Raw genomic sequence first — 18,832 nt, 5'->3', positions numbered from 1 at the left:
ATTTTCGCGATGAAATTTTTTGCAACAGCCCCCCGCCAACAAGTTTAGAATTGAAAACAATACTACCAATAGTAGGCCCCCCCTAATGCCCTACATACAAAAAAAATACAACTTTCCCGGTATAAATCATTCTGGGACACCCTGTACATGCTTATGATGCTAGAATTGCGTTTAACAAAGGCAGTCATGTCAAAACAAATGATTATGATAGGCCTAACTAAAAGCAATCTTGTTTTGTGGTTGTACTTTTATTTACAAACTGAACTGACTTCATTTCATACTTCAAAATCAAATTGATCAAGCTAAAGAAGTAGACATTATTTTGTAACAAATATTTAATTGAAAATGCTTCTCTTTAGTATGAATAGGGTTTTTTTAAAGTTAATTGACACTGTAAACATTTTTTTAACAAAAAGTGCCCTGTAAAGCTTTTGTTAAACAATTTAGTTCAAATGTTTATCTTTCGTATGAATACGTTCATGTAAATTCAATTGGCCTGACTAGACTGTGCAAAGCCTCTGTTACAAAATTTATATTATATAAGGCTTTTCTTTTACGTACGTTGTAATTTCATGACTGTGTAAAGCATTGCGACACTATTTGCAAGTGAAAGGCTTCTTCCAGTACGAATAAATTCAGGTGCTTTCAAGTGACGTGAATCTGTAAAGCCTTTGTCACAAACTTAACAAACAAGTGAGAGGTTTCTACCAAGTATGGATGCATTCATGTGTTTTCAAGGTTTGTGACCTTGTGAAACATTGTGAATAAGTTCATGTGCTTTCAAGTCACCCGACCGTGTAAAGCCGATGCTACAAACTTTGCATATGAATGGTTTCTCTTTAGTATGGATGCGTTCATGTGCTTTCAAGTTTCTTGACGTTGTGAGGCCTTTGTTACAAACTTTGCATATGAAAGGTTTCTCTCCAGTATGAACAACTTCATGTGCTGTCAAGCCACCCGACCGTGTAAAGCCTTTGCTACAAACTTTGCATATGAAAGGTTTCTCTCCAGTATGAAATAGTTTATGTGCTTTCAAGTCATTCAACCGTGTAAAGCATTTGTTACAAACTTTGCATATGAAAGGTTTCTCTCCAGTATGAAGACGTTCATGTTGCTTCAAGCTACCTAAATGTATAAAGCCTTTGCTACAAAATGAGCATATGAAAGGCTTCTCTCCCGTATGAATACGTTCATGATTTTTCAAGTGACTTGACTGTGTAAAGTATTTGCTACAAAATTTACATTTGAAAGGGTTCTCTCCAGTATGAATAAGTTCATGTGCTTTCCATTCACGTGACAGTGTAAAGCCTTTACTACAAACTTTGCATATAAACGATTTCTCTCCATGAATACGTTCATGATTTTTCAAGTTACTTAACTGTCTAAAGCATTTGCTACATACTTTGCATATGAAAGGTTTCTCTCCAGTATGAATAAGTTCATGTACTTTCAAGTCTTGCGACTTTATAAAGCCTTTGCTACAAACTTTGCAAATGAAAGGTTTCTCTCCAGTATGAATAAATTCATGTGCTTTCAAGCCACGCGATCGTGCAAAGCCTTTGCTACAAACTTTGCAAATGAAAGGTTTTTCTCCAGTATGAATACGTTCATGTACTTTCAAGCTACTTAAGTGCGTAAAGCCTTTGCTACAAAATGAGCATATGAAAGGTTTCTCTTTAGTATGAACACGTTCGTGCGCCTTTAGGTAACATGGCAAAGTGAAACTTTTGTCACAAAATTTACACTTAAAAAGCCCCTCTTTGGTATGTATACGTTCATGCACTTTCTTCATTGCTGATGTTGTGAAACTCTTGTCACAAAAGTTACATTTATAACGTTCATTATAAGGCTTCTCTGAAGAATGAATACGTTCATGTACTTTCAAGTGACCCGACCGTGCAAAGCATTTGCTACAAACTTTGCATATGAAAGGTTTCTCTCCAGTGTGAATAAGTTCATGTTTCTTCACATCACCCAACAATTTAAAGCATTTGCTACAAAATGTACACATGAAAGGTTTCTCTCCAGTGTGAATACGTTCATGTGTCTTTAAGTTACTTGTCGAAGTAAAACCTTTTTCACAAAATTTACACTTAAAAAGTCCCTCTTTGGTATGAAGCTTTTCATGCTGTTTTACATAACTAGATGTAATGAAACTCTTAGCACAAAATCGACAAGTCTTTTGTGTCTCTATTCCTTCATCCATTGAGCAGCTGCTTCCTTGACTTGTGGATGATTTCTTTGAGATACTGCCCGATTTGGAAACTTTCTTACACCTGGAATTTGGAGATACTTGTTGGGAATTTTGCTGAGCATAGGATACGTGTCTCTTTGTGCCTTTCTTGCTCTGTAGTTCTTTGCTGCATCTCATCGCCATTTTTACACGCCGTGCACTGTTTCTTTTCCTCTTATATATTTTCTGTTCATCTTGGTATTTCTTCTGTGTGCATGTGTTTCCTTTATTTCTATTCTCGTGCCATAACGACCCCTTTCTTTCTAACAACTTATTTGCACTGCTTTTAGCCTTCTGTATCTTGGGAATAGGTTCACACATCACTGCACTCTTAAAGTCATACCAATAAGGACGAATCTGCATTTCATGATGCCTTATATGAGACAAATATCTAAACACATCGTTGTAGAATCTTCTGCAGTATTTACATACGTGGGGCATTAGGTACTCCCACTCACGTGGTCGTCTTTTCACCATTGTTCTGTAATAAAACAAAATGAAATAGAACATGTTGAATATGGGTAAAAGTTAGAACCGGGGGGGGGGGGGGTACTCAGGAAAAATAACCAAACGGGGGCGGGCCGCAATATGCGTAGCATTTTCAGCCTTTTGGTATTATATCAATGACCCCTTTTTCAAAGCCTATTTTGGTATATGAAATTTTTTCGGAAAATAGCCCAATTATTCCTTAATCTAGCCAAAATTTTCCCAAAATTTTCCCAAAATTTTGGGAAAATTTGTAAAAACTAAGACAAATTGGGTTAAATTCGGCCGAAAATTCTGACTTTTGGTATATCAATGAGTCCAAATTTCTTGAAAAATTGGTATATTTATGGGTCCACTTTCAAATTCTCAGCTGCACGTCCCTACCAAAACCAAACTTGAGTACCCCCGGTTAGAACCCTGTATGACAGTGTTAAGTTCTGACTTATGTTTGTTTATAGAGTTTTTTAAATGCAACATGAACCAAAACAAAAAAACACGCCAATTGGGTCAAAAGCTTTTGACGTGATGCCGCACTGCGTCTTCTTATTAAACTGGACCACTATGGCATCCGGGGTACCACAAAGCAGTGGATTGAGTCGTTTCTTACAAAAAGACACCAGAGAGTTGTGGTGAATGGAAATTTTACAGACTGGGTTCCGGTTCTTAGTGGAGCACCACAAGGGACAGTCCTTGGTCCCTAACTTTTTCTCCTTTTTAAACAACATCCATTGTGGAGTGACCAGCACCACCAGACTCTTCGCGGATGACTGTCTTAATTGTTTACAACACCATCAAGTCCCCCGAAGACGAAAACCAACTTCGGTCTGATCTTAACACCATGGTGAACTGGGCCGAAACATGGGGCATGAGGTTCAACCCATCGAAATGCACTACCATGCGCATCACCAGGAAGAGGAATCCAGGTGTAACTTCCTACAACATGATGGGAGTCAAGCTTGAAGAGACAAATAATAACAAATATCTAGGTATTTTCATCCAAAATGACTTGAGATGGAACGCCCAAGTCAACAATGCCAAAAACAAAGCCTTCAGAGTATTGAACTTTCTTAGAAGCAACTTCCACCATACCTCAACTACTACCAAAGAAAAACTCTACACTTCTCTTGTCCGCCCACACTTGGACTACGCATCTGCAGCGTCAAAAACATTACTGATCTTGAAAAAGTCCAGAATGCTGCAGCTAGATTCATTACCAGTACTTACTTATGGGAGAGACTTCCTTCCTTCCATTACTGTGCAGCTCTCATTTGGTCGAGAATAAACGCACAACGTGTTGAAAAACAGGTGCGAATATAAACATGTGCAAGTAAAAAGTCTGGTGGCGCCTACTTCAGACGAACATCCCTCAGAGCAGTCTTGAAGCAGTTGAGGGATGGGCATGCAGCAGGGTCTACTGGTAGACGGTTCCATTCCCGGATGGTGCGAGGGAAGAACGAGCTGGCATACGTTGAAGAGTCGGTGCGTGGAATAAAGAACCTAGAGCTGTGGCCTCTGGTGGTTGATGCAAGCTGAGACATGTAGAGGTTCCAGAGGATGTCGACCAGGTTGAACCGGATTTTGTACATCATGTGAAGTCTGCTATTGCGGCGGCGTTCCTGAAGTGAAGTCCAGCTAAGATGTTTCAGCATGGCGGTGACACTACTGTACTTGCTGTAATCACCCATGACATACCGAGCTGAGCTACAATGTACGTTGGACCTGCTCCAGTTTGCTTGTATTCCTCTGTGTGTGGGGGTCCCATGAGGTGGCAGCATATTCGACTGTTGGGCGGATGAAGGTAGTGTACACAGCTTCTTTAACCTTGTGTCTGCTGTGACAAAGGTTTCTTGAAAAGAAGGCTCTGGTGCTGTTAGCTTTTTTTGTGATTGTGTCAACATAGGTATTGAAGCTCAACCGAGAATCTAGACTGACTCCAAGATTCTGGCCATGGATGGTGTAATTGGCTTGGATTGGTCTATGCTTATTGGTGATCTGTAGAACCTGACACTTGGAGGCATTGAAACTCATGAGCCACTTACGCTCCCATTCCTGAAGGGCATCTAGATCTTGCTGTAGACTAGCAGAGTCATCTGTAGTAGATATGCAGCGATAAACAACACTGTCATCAGCAAAGAGTCTGGTGGTTGATGAGGAGACACAGTCAGGCAGGTCATTAATGTAAGCCAAAAATAGGAGGGGCCCAAGAACGCTGCCCTGAGGCACGCCTGATGAGACGGTGGATTCAGTACTACTCTGGCCATCGACACGAACAGATTGAGTGCGATTCTGAAGGAAGTTGGTGATCCACTTCAGGGTCCGGCCTCTAACACCATAATGGTCGATCTTCTTCAGAAGGTGGCGATGCGACACTTTATCAAATGCCTTCTCATAATCGAGCAGTACTAGGTCAATTTGCGCCATTGTTGTCCAGCCCCTTGGCTAATTCCTCTAGAGTGACAATCAGCTGTGTCTCGCATGATCTTTGCTGACGAAACCCATGTTGAGCATCAGATAAGATGTTGTTGGCAGAAAAGTGGCGGATTATGGTACAGTGAATTACGTGCTCACATAATTTGCACAGCACAGACGTTAAGGAGATTGGGCGATAGTTAGCAGGCTCTGAACGACTTCCCTTCTTATAGAGGGGGACAATATGCGCCTTCTTCCAACTGGATGGAACACTACCTTGGTTGATCGACGCCTGGAATAGCAAAGTAACTGCTGGTTCGATCTCTTCAGCTGCTTCCTTCAGTAGCATGTTTGGAATTCCATCTGGTCCGGATGCAGAGTGAGGCTTCAAATTTCTTAGAAGCTTGATAACTCCGTTGAGACTTACATCGATGTCATCCATAGAGGGATGCTGGCTGTCTCCCAGGTCTGGGATTGGAGCGCCGTTATCTCTGGAGAACACAGATGTGAACTGTCTGTTAAGGATGTTCGCCTTGGTCTTGGGGTCGGAATGCAAGTATCCGCCATCCTTCAAGGGGGCAATGCCAAAGCTGTCTCTTAGATTTCACTAAGGCTCCCAACTTCTTGTTCCTGTTGCCTGGCTCACTACTGATGATGTCATGGACATATTTGTTGTAGACTCTCCTACAGGTCCTTTGGGTAATGCCTTTAAGGCGTTTGTAACGAGGCCAGTCGCGTTCTTTGTTGGTACGTCTGGCTTTTGTGAAGGCGCGACCTTTGCGTCTCAGAGCTCGCTTGGTTTCAGCATTGAACCACGGCTGATTCACTCTGGTGCTACTAAGCTTGGATGGTACGCAGTCTACTATGATCTTGTCCAATTCCTCCTGGAGCACGCTAGCCAGTTTCTCCACAGGTGTTGAGGTGTTGTATTCAGCCGTAAAGTTATCTGACACTTTGCTTGCTCTCAGACGAAGATCCACAAGATCAGCTTTCTTCCACAGGAGAATTTTCCGCTGGACTGGTTTCCTTCTGTTTGCTCTAACATTAGCATCCATATAGACGATGTCGTGGTCACTCAGGCCAGGAAGACCCGCACATGTATTGGTGAGCGAGGGCCTGTTAGTCAAGATGATGTCAAGGGTGTTGTCACCTCTGATAGGAAAATTGACCATCTGTTCAAGGCCAGTGCCAGTGGTGGTCATGAGCTGCAAGAAGGATTCATTCAATGCAAGGCGGTATTGGTGTGAAATGCAGAGGCGTAGCAAGAGCATCAGGGGCCCATGGACAAGGAGCAGTACCGGGGCCCTTGTAACCAGGGTGGGATTTATCTTATGTTGACCCTGGGCCAGGCCAAAATCGGAGGCCCGAACTCACGTGCCGAGGAAGGCATCGTGGCCTAGTTTTGGTTTAGGCCTACATATTTTGTTACGATGTTAATAGGACATTTGCGCATAAAAGCACGCGAAAAAAATTCAATTTCAGACTATTTTAGCCCAGATCACTGAACATAAATTTTGCCATTTGAATCTGGCATAAGCGCGGACAATTTTACAATTTTACCCTATTTTGGCCAAAAAACATGCTGTTATTGGGGTTAAAAGAAAGATGCATAGGGCAATTTTTTTTGGGGGGGGGGCCTGGACACGGGCCCATCTGACCCAGTGGTAAATTCGGCCCTGCTCTCCATTATCAGCCCTTATTTAATTTTTGCTTTTGGGCTCGGGGCCCCTGAACCCTCGGGGCCCATGGACTTCGTCCACCCTGTCCCCCCGCTTGCTACGCGCCTGGTGAAATGATGCTGTTGGTACTCCAATCAATGTCAGGTAGATTGATGTCGCCGGCTATCCAGATAGGGCAACCAGGATTGCTGATGCATAGGAGGCTGATGGCGCTATTCAACTCTTCCATGTACTGGAGGTCGTTGTTAGTTGGGCGATACAGAGATGCAACGACAATGGAGTGATTACCATTAACACTTTTCTTCTGGGTGAATGCGTTTCCTTTATTCATGTTATTTCTATTCTCGTCTTGAAAAAGTCCAGAATGCTGCAGCTAGATTTGTTACCAGTACTTATGGGAGAGACACAAGTGTCACCGCACTGAACATCTTTAGACTGGCTGCCACTTCAAGAACGTCGCAGAAGAAACAGAATCTCCTGCTTGAATCACAAGATCCTGAATGGTATCATGGACATTGACCACACCAAATACATCGCCCCAAAGACAGAACGGACCAGAAGAGGACACAACAACCAATACCAAATTTACCAGACCAACACCGACGCTTTCATCAACTCATTTTTCCCACGAACGACCAGAGAGTGGAACAACTTGCCTGCATCCACAATTACTCATCAAACAAATTCAGCTTTCAAGTCTGCCCTGATGTAGCGACGTAGGACCCTGACTCCAAAAATAGACCTCTCAATCACACCTCCAGTTAAAGGAAATCTGTACCATAAACTAATCAATGGCTATATAGTTGCAGTAATAATAAAAACGACAAACAGTAAAAGTCCTACGCTTATATACGTCCAAATAAAGGAGAAATTCTTAATTCCTTACGACGATCAGCCGTCAGTTTGAAATCCATGATGGCTGCCATATTGCTACCCGATGTATTTTTATTACGCTGTAACGGTACCCCGATTTTGAAACCAGCGATATCCGTGCCACAAGCCTCGTCCCTCGTGAACTTTGGTGACACGAAGCGAATACTAGTTACCAAAGTTCAGATTCAACATTCGTTCAAAAGAAAACGCGACAATTTTTACCCATAAAACTATACAGAAGAACATAAAAAAATGTATTTTTAATATTTATGATCAACAATGTCTTTTGAGAACGAAAAGTGTAAAAACAGCACTAAAAAACAAAATTCGCTGTGGGGGGGGTCGCGTCGTCATAATGCCATAAAGCAACACACGCCGCCGAAGGTAGCCGAGGGTCTGTGTGAAAGGTTACACTATATATACCGCTTGTGGCAGAAAGGATTCGCAAGCAGCTATCATGGCGGCTTCCATGCATGCATGAATCGCAGAAACGAAGGATTAAAAGTGCTTTTTCTTTGTTAGGAATATTCCGAAATTCATATAGACTGTCTGGTATGTTTAATTTAGGGGTATATAATTATAACTATATGAGCCATTGATTAGTTTATGGTTCAGATTTCCTTTAAAACTTTATATGTACATGTAGGGAGTATTTGGAGGTATAGCATCCAAGAATCAGATCCAAGTGGTTCCCCCGGGCCCCGGTGGGTTCAGTCTTCACTGACAATGTGTAGCCTACGCATGATGGTTCCAATTAGGGGTACTTTTCAAGAAATGTCCGCGGAATTTTCGAGGACAAAATTGTTCGCGATTGTTTAAATTAGTAGTGTTTTGTTTTGGAGCAAAATTGTCCTTGAAATGAAAAATAGGGTGATTTCTAGGACTTTCGTCCGCGTTTTACCGCTACAGTTTTCGTTATTGTCCTCATTTCCCCGTGAAATAGGGGGCAAATTCAAAAGTGTCCTTGAAATGGTAAAAATAGGAGTACGGTATTTGTTTCGGAAAAATGTCCTTGATTCCTCGTGATAAGGGGGTGAAATGAAAATGCGTCCTCAAAATGATAAAAATAGGGGAGGTATTTGGGGGATAATTTTCCTTGATTTCGCGCAAAATAGGGGGTAAAATTGCTGCAAATGTCCTTGATTTCCCGTGTAATAGGGGTCATTTTCAAATCCTGGAACGGTCATACGTCCTATACTAAAATGCAGCAAACCGTTTACGAGCGCGACTACCGTGATGTTGCAAATTCGGCGCTAACAACGCGTACGGCGCACAGTTCATTCATAAATTTCATCTCAGCAACAACATATCGCCTTAGCAGCCAATCAGAGACAAGTGCGTGCAACGCAGTATATACGCGATGTATCCTTACAATACGCGCTCGTCAAAGGTTTTCTGCATTTTTAGTATACCTTTAATTGAGCCCACCGGGCCCCGGGCATGATCATGCTCATGAATGCTCATCATTTAATACAAAAGCTATCAACTTGATGACTTTACGACCTGTTTTAAACTATGTATATTAATTAGCACCGACTTCTTTACACCACACAATTACTACTTACGATCTGGCCGGGCGATCTGGGTCGGATATAAAACGGGAAATTTATTACCCAGCTGCTGCCATGCAGACACATGCCATTGCACACGCTGACACGCCATTCAAAAAGTAAACAAGAAATATTTCTAGAAACACTGGAATCAAGATGTCAGCCTCCATGGGCTCCAATTTGTCCCGCAACAAAAGTCATCAAACTTGCGTTGTAATTGATCAGATCGTAGGTGGATATTCACTGGTTGTAGAAACTAATGGAAGGAATGAAAAGAGTGTGATTTGTGCCGTGTCTAACGGAACGGAGAAGGTTTATGTTTACCACAATTCTGAGCGGAAGGTAGGTGCAAAATTCTGCAACCCTGCACCATGCACCAATTGATTCGCCCCTGCCCGTATCAGACACGAGCCAATTCTACCCAAGATGAAGTAATTGCATCGTAATTTAATTTGTGTCCATGCTAACTATGTTTACACAACACCCAGGACACAACAATCAACATGAACTCACATGTTTTCAAATTTCAATTCAAGCAAATTCGCCGATATTAAAATTAAAATAAGTGATCAAAAGCGATCGGAATGTATTTCGTCTCAGTTGTTACAAAAGTACAGATCGCATTCAGCTTACTTCATATGAGATGATCTTTGGAAAAATATGTCATAATTTGTCATGGTGCTTGCGGAATGCCATGCACTAATGCAGTAAATTACTAAAACGTGTCATTGCGGCAAGTCATGATTGACAACTAACAATCGGCGTGTCGTTGTATCCTCCGCTGTCAGTTTCTTATCCACTCACTACGTCCTCACAAAAGCTTTGTGTTGATTATGTAATGTGTTAGGGCAATTTACTTAGTAAGTACAATGAAATAATGAGTAGGGTGGGTTCCGTGGCGGGTTTCTTCTTCGTCTTACGTAACAGTAGTTGTTCTCCAAATAAAAACTGGTTTCTCTATTGTGCTCTAGCTGAAATACAGCAAGATAATGTAAGATAGTAAATGTAAACCTGTATTTTAGCTAGAGTATCTCGAGCTAGTATAGACCTTTTCATAAAATTTTATCGAAGTTTTCCAGGTGGTGGGCGACGTGCCACACTGAGCAAGGCCCAATAAATGTGCTGAAAGCCAAATCGGTCTCTTATCGCTCACTGTTCAAAATGTGACATATACACCAATTACAGTCCCCGAAATGGTCTACTTTTTAGCCGACCCCAATTCCGAAACGTTTAGTGATCAGTTAAAAATGCGATTCCCAACCCTTTGGTTACCTTTGGACGAATTTGTAGAAGTCTCAGTGTCTGAAATTCCCCGGTACAATCGTTGAAAATTTCGCATTTCTCAGTCCCGGTGATGAATACTATATTATCCGCATCGCTGATTAGCCAGCAGCCATACTAGTGCCGTACTATTATTACGCTGACTTTCCTATTCGGAGAGGATGTCAATTTCGACATCCTCGTCTGTTTACAAACAGAGAGGTAGACAAAAGACCGCTCCGCTTGTCCAAACACACAAGTATCAGAAAGATGGTCCACAATAGCGTGATTCACGTAACATGAATAGGGATTAAAAAGCTGTCAAGTAGAACCATGTGCTTCTTTTGTCCAATTTGCCATCAAGATTTCATATGGACCCAGAACACGATCATGTCAGAAATTAATAATTTGTTCTGGGACTGATTATTCGGACTACAGCCATTCATACATGAATATGCATCTCACCTATCCACCGATTGTGACCATGTGGTCGGTTTCATGAATATTTAATAAGCAGCTTGATACTGACGTCATATCTGAGGTGACCAGGAGGCAGGAGCTACCATTTTGGTCAACTGAATTCGACTCATGCTTTCTTTTGGTTGACATTTAAATCTAACAAAATTTTCAATAACCGGTAATAATAGGATTTCAATTTTTTATTAATGAAGTTACTTGTAGTTTTGAGGAATGACAAAGTTGTTTTTGGAAACTTAAATGTTTGTTTCACATGATGATGTAGGATCGCAAGGTGAGTGAATTTGTGAAGAGATTTCCTTGTTTGAGTGATAGGATAGGGGACGTCTACAGGCTAAAATAGTACTTTGACCTGCTCTGACGTCTCAATTCACACGGAATTATTCGTACCTGCTTACCAGATGTATGGAACCAGACACAGCGCCGTGCATTCTCTAAATTCAGTACATTTCCGTTGTCGACCGTGTAATTGAATGGGATTATTTTTAAATTTTAAAACGCTTAAAATATCACAAACAAGTCATGCAAGTAGGCCTATTAATAAATTTAAAATTAATACACATGATACAAGCTAAAACCGTTGGCAGTTGGTTAGAGTTTGATAATGAACCCCACAAACATGTGACAAAGCTAACTGAGACATGGAAAATGCCATATGGCTTCGCGGTTTTGCCGGCTCTCTCCGACCATCACATGATGCCACTCGTCGCACTATAGTGGGAATTCCAATTGAATGAACGCAGCTTTCAATAGCGTGACAATTTTTTGCATACACTGCGTGATGTACGCCAGTGTGTGCGACTGTGCGTGATTCTTATTCATAATACACTCCTATATCAAAGCAGCCAATCAGAAAAGCAAGTACGAAACATGCATTGATTGTGTATATTGTGCACTCCGCGTACTACGCGCAGTGTTTCGCGCGTGTTCGCGTCACGTAGGATTGAGTCATTTTTCAGGGCGGGTTGATGCATTTATATTTGGTTCTGTTTTCCAACATTTTAGTGATAATTTGTTATAAAAAAAGTAAAAATCACATGTTTTTTTTCTTCTCGTGTATGAAATAGATTTTAAATAAACTTCGGGGCTCGTGCATTAGACGCATCAACATCAGCGCGCGTGCATTATTTTGTCTAATTTCTCTCCCAATAAGTAATACCCGTTCATTAAACTATAAGTAATGCGGAAGTGAATCCAACCATGCCAATCACACACTCGTGATTGGTTAGCATTGTATCCAAGGTCATTTGTTCGCATTGACATTTGAAATACGCTATATACGATCACGGTTGGATTGAGTTCATTCAATTGGAATTCCTACTATAGAAGATTTCCGAAGTGATCATACGCAGTTCTTGGGCGCGTACTTACACCAGTTGTGTGTTGCATCAATGCACACAGTTGAGGAGAATTAACGCTGGCGTGTAAGGAGTATGCTCGCGAGCCTCGCATCCATTTATGTGAGTGTTTTGCAAACATTTCCAATGCCGATTCACACAATATGAAAAGGTCTATTCATTCTAGCTCAACAAAGTCATTTTGGATGGGCCCTTATTTTTTACATGGTTTATCTAACAGGCGTTAGAGACAAATTTATAAACATTATAAGGGTTCTGAGGCTGAGACGTTCTTGTAGCTTTTCTGATGGATGCAGAAAATGTATTGCAACTTGCAAGTTTCACAGGACCGGGGAGGGGGGGCACTCACATAAATAGTCTGTACGCATGCCTGACCAAGTAAAAAGGGGTGTTTTTTTAGGCAAGGCAAGTTACGCATGCGTGACACATTTAGGGTCTAAAAACACTGATTTTCAAGAATAAGGGTAGCTTTCTGAAACTGAACAACTTCTTCAGGGTACCTTTTCAAATTTTTGGTCAATTATGAGTCCAAAAGGGGTACATTTGTTGCATTTTACTAGCCAAATACTCATTAGGGGGTAAATTCTATAATTTTTAATTACCTTATTAAAGGCCCATTCAGTGATTTGCTCATCCGGACAATTGTAAAAATCCTCAAAATTCAGATTTTGGTACCTTTGTCATTGTCATAGATGTGCTAACATAGCCTGTGAGTGGTTCAGCTGAAAGCCATGTATTAAAGACAAAATAAGACATTTTGTACAAATCTGTAATTTAGATAAGTCTGACGGTATCTAAATTAGCTGTATATGTATTTGAATGGGGCTTCAACTTCGCCAGTACTGCTGTTTTCTTTGTTTTTTGCCACATTTGTTATTTCAAAAATACCAAATGACAATTTGAATGACTTTGACTTATCCTTCACTTTTAAGCAATTTATAAACAATTTAAATTTTTTTACACTTGAGCTGGGATCACTGAATGGTTTGCAAATTGGGATCCAAAAAATTTGCCATACAGTGCAAAGGGGGGGACAAAGATTTTTTGGCGGGCCAAGAGGGGGGCAAGCGATTTTTGGCAGGCTGAGGGGGGCAAGCAATTTTTGGTGGGCTGTTCAGAAATCTTACCCCCCCCCCCCCGGGCTCATAATTATTGCACAGCCACTTAGCAAATCGAAATAGTTAGATACTCTAGCTAAAATACACTAATTACAAAATCTTACATTATCCTATATTTCAGCTAGAGTGCCATAGGTAGAGCAACCGGGTTTTGATGAGAACAATACTGTTAAGTAAGACGAAGTACTCTGAATAAAGTACTATGAATAACACATTTTAATCGCACGGTCATTGCACCATAATGACTTTAATTCACCATTTTCAGATTTAAATATAAACTTGTCCTGTTCCTATGAACTTACGGTAACTCCGGGCTGGCATCACCAAATCAGCAATCGTTACACTCCTACCCCTGCAATTTGTCTATTTTTTTGCAGCTCCATGATATGTGCGAATTGGCCATCAATTTTGAAAATGGCGATTACAATAGTTTTTCTGCAGCCAGTTTGGTTCGGCTACCTCCACCACAGTACTGGTACCACAGTGGGTGCAAAAAGAGACTGTACCGGTACTCTAAATTTTTACACTAAATTTGCTACTTCAGCCTGCACATATTTGGGCGCCAGCTCTGGGGTAAAAGCAGGGGCGGCCAAACGAAGGGCGGTGGAAGAAAACGGGCGGCAAACGAAGGGTGGTGGAAGAAGAAGGCGGCAAAAAGAATTAGTAAAGAAAAAGGGCTGAAAAAATTTGAAAAGTATAAAAAATATAAAAAATCCCTTTTTTTTTGGGTCAACCTTTTCAGGCTGTTGAGGAAGGGGCGGCATAATTGAATTTTCTTCAGCCCCCTTGGGTAAGGGCGGCCACGGTACGCCACTGTTCAGTGCTAAAATTCAAAGGAGGATGTACCGGAGTCACAGTGTCAGTGGCCATTTTCCAAATCGTCCCACTGATCTGCTATTAAGAGAACATTACTGGGACAAATGCGCGCATAGTGGTTGAAAAAATTGCAATTTATAACATGAACGTGCTAAAATGACCAAAATTGAGGACAATTGTTTCATTAAATCGTGCCAAAGGAAGATGCATTTAATTTTGTCCCGGTATTTTGATCCAGCTAACGAGTTTTATGTTTTTTCCAGGAATCAGAGGAGCTGCCCTTAGCACTCATATTTATGATTTTGGCCTCGCAAATCTACTCACTTTACCGAGATAAATGCGCAAAGCACACAGCAAAATGGGGTTCATGTTTGGTCTAAAATAGACCAAAAGGTTTATGTAAATCGTACATTTTGTCAATAAAAAATCTAACAATTCTGTCGACTGAGCAGGGGAGGGATTGCGAAAAGTTTATATTTCAGACAATTTAAGCCCAAAATAAAGGTGAATTTTGCTATAGAGCCAGTGCATGTGAAGCATGTGCAAAATTTTACAATTTTACCATATTTTGGTCAAAATGTTTTGGTTTTGGGGCGAAAAAGGAACATGTGCAGGACAATTTTTCGGGCCTCAAATGCATGATGAAAATTGAAAATCAAAAATCTCCCTAGATATTTGTTTAGTGTACAAAAACATCCCTTTGTGTGTAAACTATGCATTGGACAACACATTGACACCAATAAGCTTAACCAGAATTTCGATGGATCCAAAAAAGATTCAAGCAGTGTACACAACCAAGGAAAATAAATGTTTTACTGTTTGTACATTGTACAACAACATTCAAAATTTAGAACAACTGACATTTCGGGAGCATAAAAACATCCCTTTTACTAACAAGTACTGATCAATGGAAATTAATTTATTTTGCTATCAATTGCACCATTGGATTATTCTAACTTTCTAGTATTATTTATAGCATTTTATTTGCATGTTTCTTGCGTGAATAATTACAAACTTAATATGGCACTTTTACTACATGCATGTCTGAGAGTACCCAGCTGCCTAAAGCTTAAAGCCATATTATAACATTTCTTTAAAAATAAATTAGTATTCATTTGCAATAAAATGTTAGCATTTACTGTCAGATATGTCCCCTTTTAATTTTGAGCCGAACAAGTGAGGTAAAGCAAAGGAAATTGGAAATTACTACTAGTGCCAATGCATGTTACTCCGGCGATTGTAATATGGTACGATCCTCTGGCGCGTGTGTGTGTGCCCCGCACGCCGTGTACGTAGTTCTATGTTGACATCGCATATATGCGTTCGACTAATATTTCTATCGTAATAATAAAACGTTGGTTCCGGCAGTTTATTCAAAATCTCGGATTTTGACAAAACTACAGCACCTAAAGTCTTGTTTTTTGCAGAGAATCTTTGTTTACTAAAGTAGATTACAATCGTGTAAAAACCTGAATTAAAAAAATGGCTTTAAGTGGCAATCGTTTCACTTCATCTTCGGTCTTTTGAATATTTTGACCACGCTGTGACCATCACCTCTATCTCTGTTTTCATCTTCATCTTCTTCATCATCATCTTCATCTTCATCTTCATCTTCATCTTCTTCATCATCATCATCATCATCATCTTCATCTTCATCTTCATCTTCATCTTCATCTTCATCTTCATCTTCATCTTCATCTTCATCTTCATCTTCATCTTCATCATCATCATCTTCATCTTCATCTTCATCTTCATCTTCATCTTCATCTTCTTCTTCTTCATCTTCATCTTCATCTTCATCTTCATCTTCATCCTCATCCTCATCCTCATCCTCATCCTCCTCATCCTCATCCTCATCCTCATCTTCATCTTCTTCATCATCATCATCAGGATACTCTGCTACATACAGCTCGTGGTCATCATCGGAGAGTGCAATACCAGTTGGGCTATTGATATCAGTAGTAACACACCCCATGTACGCCCCACTTGCAGCATATCTGTAGATAGCCACAGGCTCACCCCAATTCACGACAAACACCTCATCTCTTTTACTACAACACACATATACAGGCTCCCAGGTGTTAACCTCAGGAGGAGGGTCAAAGGTCAGGAGACATTCGCCTGAATAGTTGAATAATTGAAGGGTGTGGTTGTTATAAGTTGTTACAACAATCTTTTCATGGGATGTGACAGCAATCCTAGATGGTGTATCGGGTATAGCAAAACTAGATTTCAATGACCCATCAGCATTGTGTATTGATATTGCCTTATCACCCATACCTAGTATTATACACCCATTCTTGTCTACAGTTACTGCTCTAGCAGCAGATGGCTTATTGTTTGCATCATATGTCTTGAATTTAGAAAGTAATTTGTACTTGCTATCATACGCCTTACAACGTCTATTGGCTTTAGGTATAACAAAACCATCGGTGGATGTGATACCGACATCACCATTTCCACCCAGCTTAATACCATCATCAATTGTATGCATGAGATCACCAGACTTTGACAGCACTAGGACTCTGTCATCAACACACACTGCAACTATGCCATCTGATGTTACAGCAATCCCTGTAGGTCCGCTCCCATTCATACAAGGTACTTTGATTTGACCTTTTTGTTTCCAATTATGACCTAGTATCCAAGCTGTGTCAGGGATTGGTACATTTGCCAATGTTTCATCTACCGTATCCAACTCCACTTTACTCGCCTCTTTTAAAGAATTCAACACTGAATTACACCTACTCATTACCTCATATGGGGACCCTGGTCTTGATATCCCTTCACCCTGTACCAGTGCACTTTCTATCTTTGTTTGATCCATTGAGAGACTATCTTTTACTTTGCAAAGTTTCTCACTACTTTCTTTTTCTGACCTCTTAATGTCACATATGAAATTCCCAAAGATATTTTGTATTATTTTGACATAAGCAGTTTCCTTCCTTTTAAGATCATCTTTAGCCTTATCAGCAGAACTGGAAAGAGCCCTTTGAACATTTTCAGCTTTGTCAATGACCTTCTGACACTGTTGCCTCTTTTTACTACACTTTTTCATGGCTTTATTGACGTGAATAAGATGCTTATCAACAGCTTGTTTGAGAGGGACGGTATCATGATCACGACAGCATTGTTTCAATACAATACAGTCTCTGCATACAGGTTTTTTACAAGTCTCACAGTAGAACTTCTTTTCCTCGCCTTCGTGTTTAGCGCAGTACTGGTCGTTGACATCAGAGAGAGTGACTTTACCTGATATCAAGTCTTCTGTGGTAGCTATTCTATGGTGTTTCATGGCATCCCATGCTTTGTGTACATCAAAACAGGATTGACATAAGTAGTGCTTACAGTCTTTGCAGTAGACTATGGCTTGGTTGTCTGGTTTCTCACACTTGCTGCACAGCTTCTTGCAGTAGTCTTCTTTTGCCTACATAACAAAACAACAAAGAAGATATAGGTCTATTCTGTATAGGATAATGGCCAAGGATTAGAACGTTAGTGGATAAGAATGGCTGAGCAGCTGAGCGCGAAGCCATTCTTATCCACTAACGCTCTAATCATGCCATTAACCGACTTAATACACACAGGTCTATGACGTCGCGCTATTGTTTTGCCGCTCCATTATTTTCCACGAATGGAGTGTTATTGAAATTTGTTGCTCTTTACAAATTGATCAATTGATCATTGATGCCGGACAATACACTATCAAATACACTAATAGAATGACCGTACTAGGTGCGAGTGAAAAATACAAGGACTCAGCTTTATGTAAAATTTCTATAGAATTACCCATCATATCACGATCCAGGTGTTTAGTTCAAATCATCCGTAACCACCTTCTTGAATTATAAAGACAATCAATAGTTCTTTATGCCCACTTCTAATGTGTTAACTATTGAAGTAGTTGTGTTTAGGACTCTATTTTGCATAATAAGGAAATTGGCAAAATGGTCATAGGTTCATATGAAATAGTCAATTGCAGCTCATTACCTCAAGAAAGCTAGACCTGCGCTGCACCTGAGCAATGATACTCTTTTCTGTGAATCGAGTGTTGGATTTTGGAACAACCATGCAATTATGGACACTATTTATTTACTAGTAACTTTGTAACTTTGTGATGGAATCATTCCGAGGATATATATCGTTGATTCGCAGCATACATGGTATAATATGTTTTGAAGGAAGGACCTAAATCAGGCATGATTCTACTTTAAGAGGGAGGAAGGGGCGAAAAGTTTAGATGTGGGAGGTTTGCGTTATTTGGATGGCCCTATTCATGTATTACAACCCATTTATCTAGGCCTATTATGTCCCTGAACTTCAAGCGGCAAAAACAAACAAACAAACAAACAAACAAACTTGGTCGCATTCGGCGCAAAATAAAAGCCCTGACTTCCAGTCACGGGCTACCAGTCCCCCCCCCCAATCAATTGGAGCGTCACAAACATTATAATATTTAAGTATCGGATAGGCCTACTGATCGATGTAAGTAAATATTCAAACATGCCAAAATACCATCAGATGAAACATCCGATGTATATACTAAAGTGAAATAAAAAATTATACAAAAAAT

At 40.4% G+C, this 18,832-nt stretch overlaps 2 protein-coding genes across 2 annotated transcripts in view; one reads left to right on the top strand and one right to left on the bottom strand.

The window, feature by feature from the left end:
- The first annotated feature begins 9,305 nt into the window (after positions 1–9,305).
- Positions 9,306–18,832, top strand: part of LOC140141428 (Fanconi anemia core complex-associated protein 100-like) — a 42,343-nt gene continuing 32,816 nt past the window's right edge. Inside the window, 1 exon segment of the mRNA XM_072163278.1 lies at positions 9,306–9,572. Coding sequence (XP_072019379.1) covers positions 9,387–9,572 — 186 coding nt within the window. The 5' untranslated portion in view covers positions 9,306–9,386.
- LOC140141642 (E3 ubiquitin-protein ligase TRIM45-like) overlaps positions 10,198–18,832 on the bottom strand; it is a 28,487-nt gene continuing 19,852 nt past the window's right edge. Inside the window, exons 2-3 of the mRNA XM_072163553.1 lie at positions 16,155–17,686; positions 10,198–10,201 (exon numbers count right to left, since the gene is read on the bottom strand). Of these exons, the coding sequence (XP_072019654.1) occupies positions 10,198–10,201; positions 16,155–17,686 (1,536 nt within the window). The remainder of the gene's footprint in view (positions 10,202–16,154; positions 17,687–18,832) is intronic.

Source organism: Amphiura filiformis, chromosome 19 (assembly GCF_039555335.1).
Source record: "Amphiura filiformis chromosome 19, Afil_fr2py, whole genome shotgun sequence".
Lineage (NCBI taxonomy): Eukaryota > Metazoa > Echinodermata > Ophiuroidea > Amphilepidida > Amphiuridae > Amphiura > Amphiura filiformis.
Note: the sequence above shows the minus strand (reverse complement) of the source record. Positions and strands in the feature narration are given on the sequence as shown.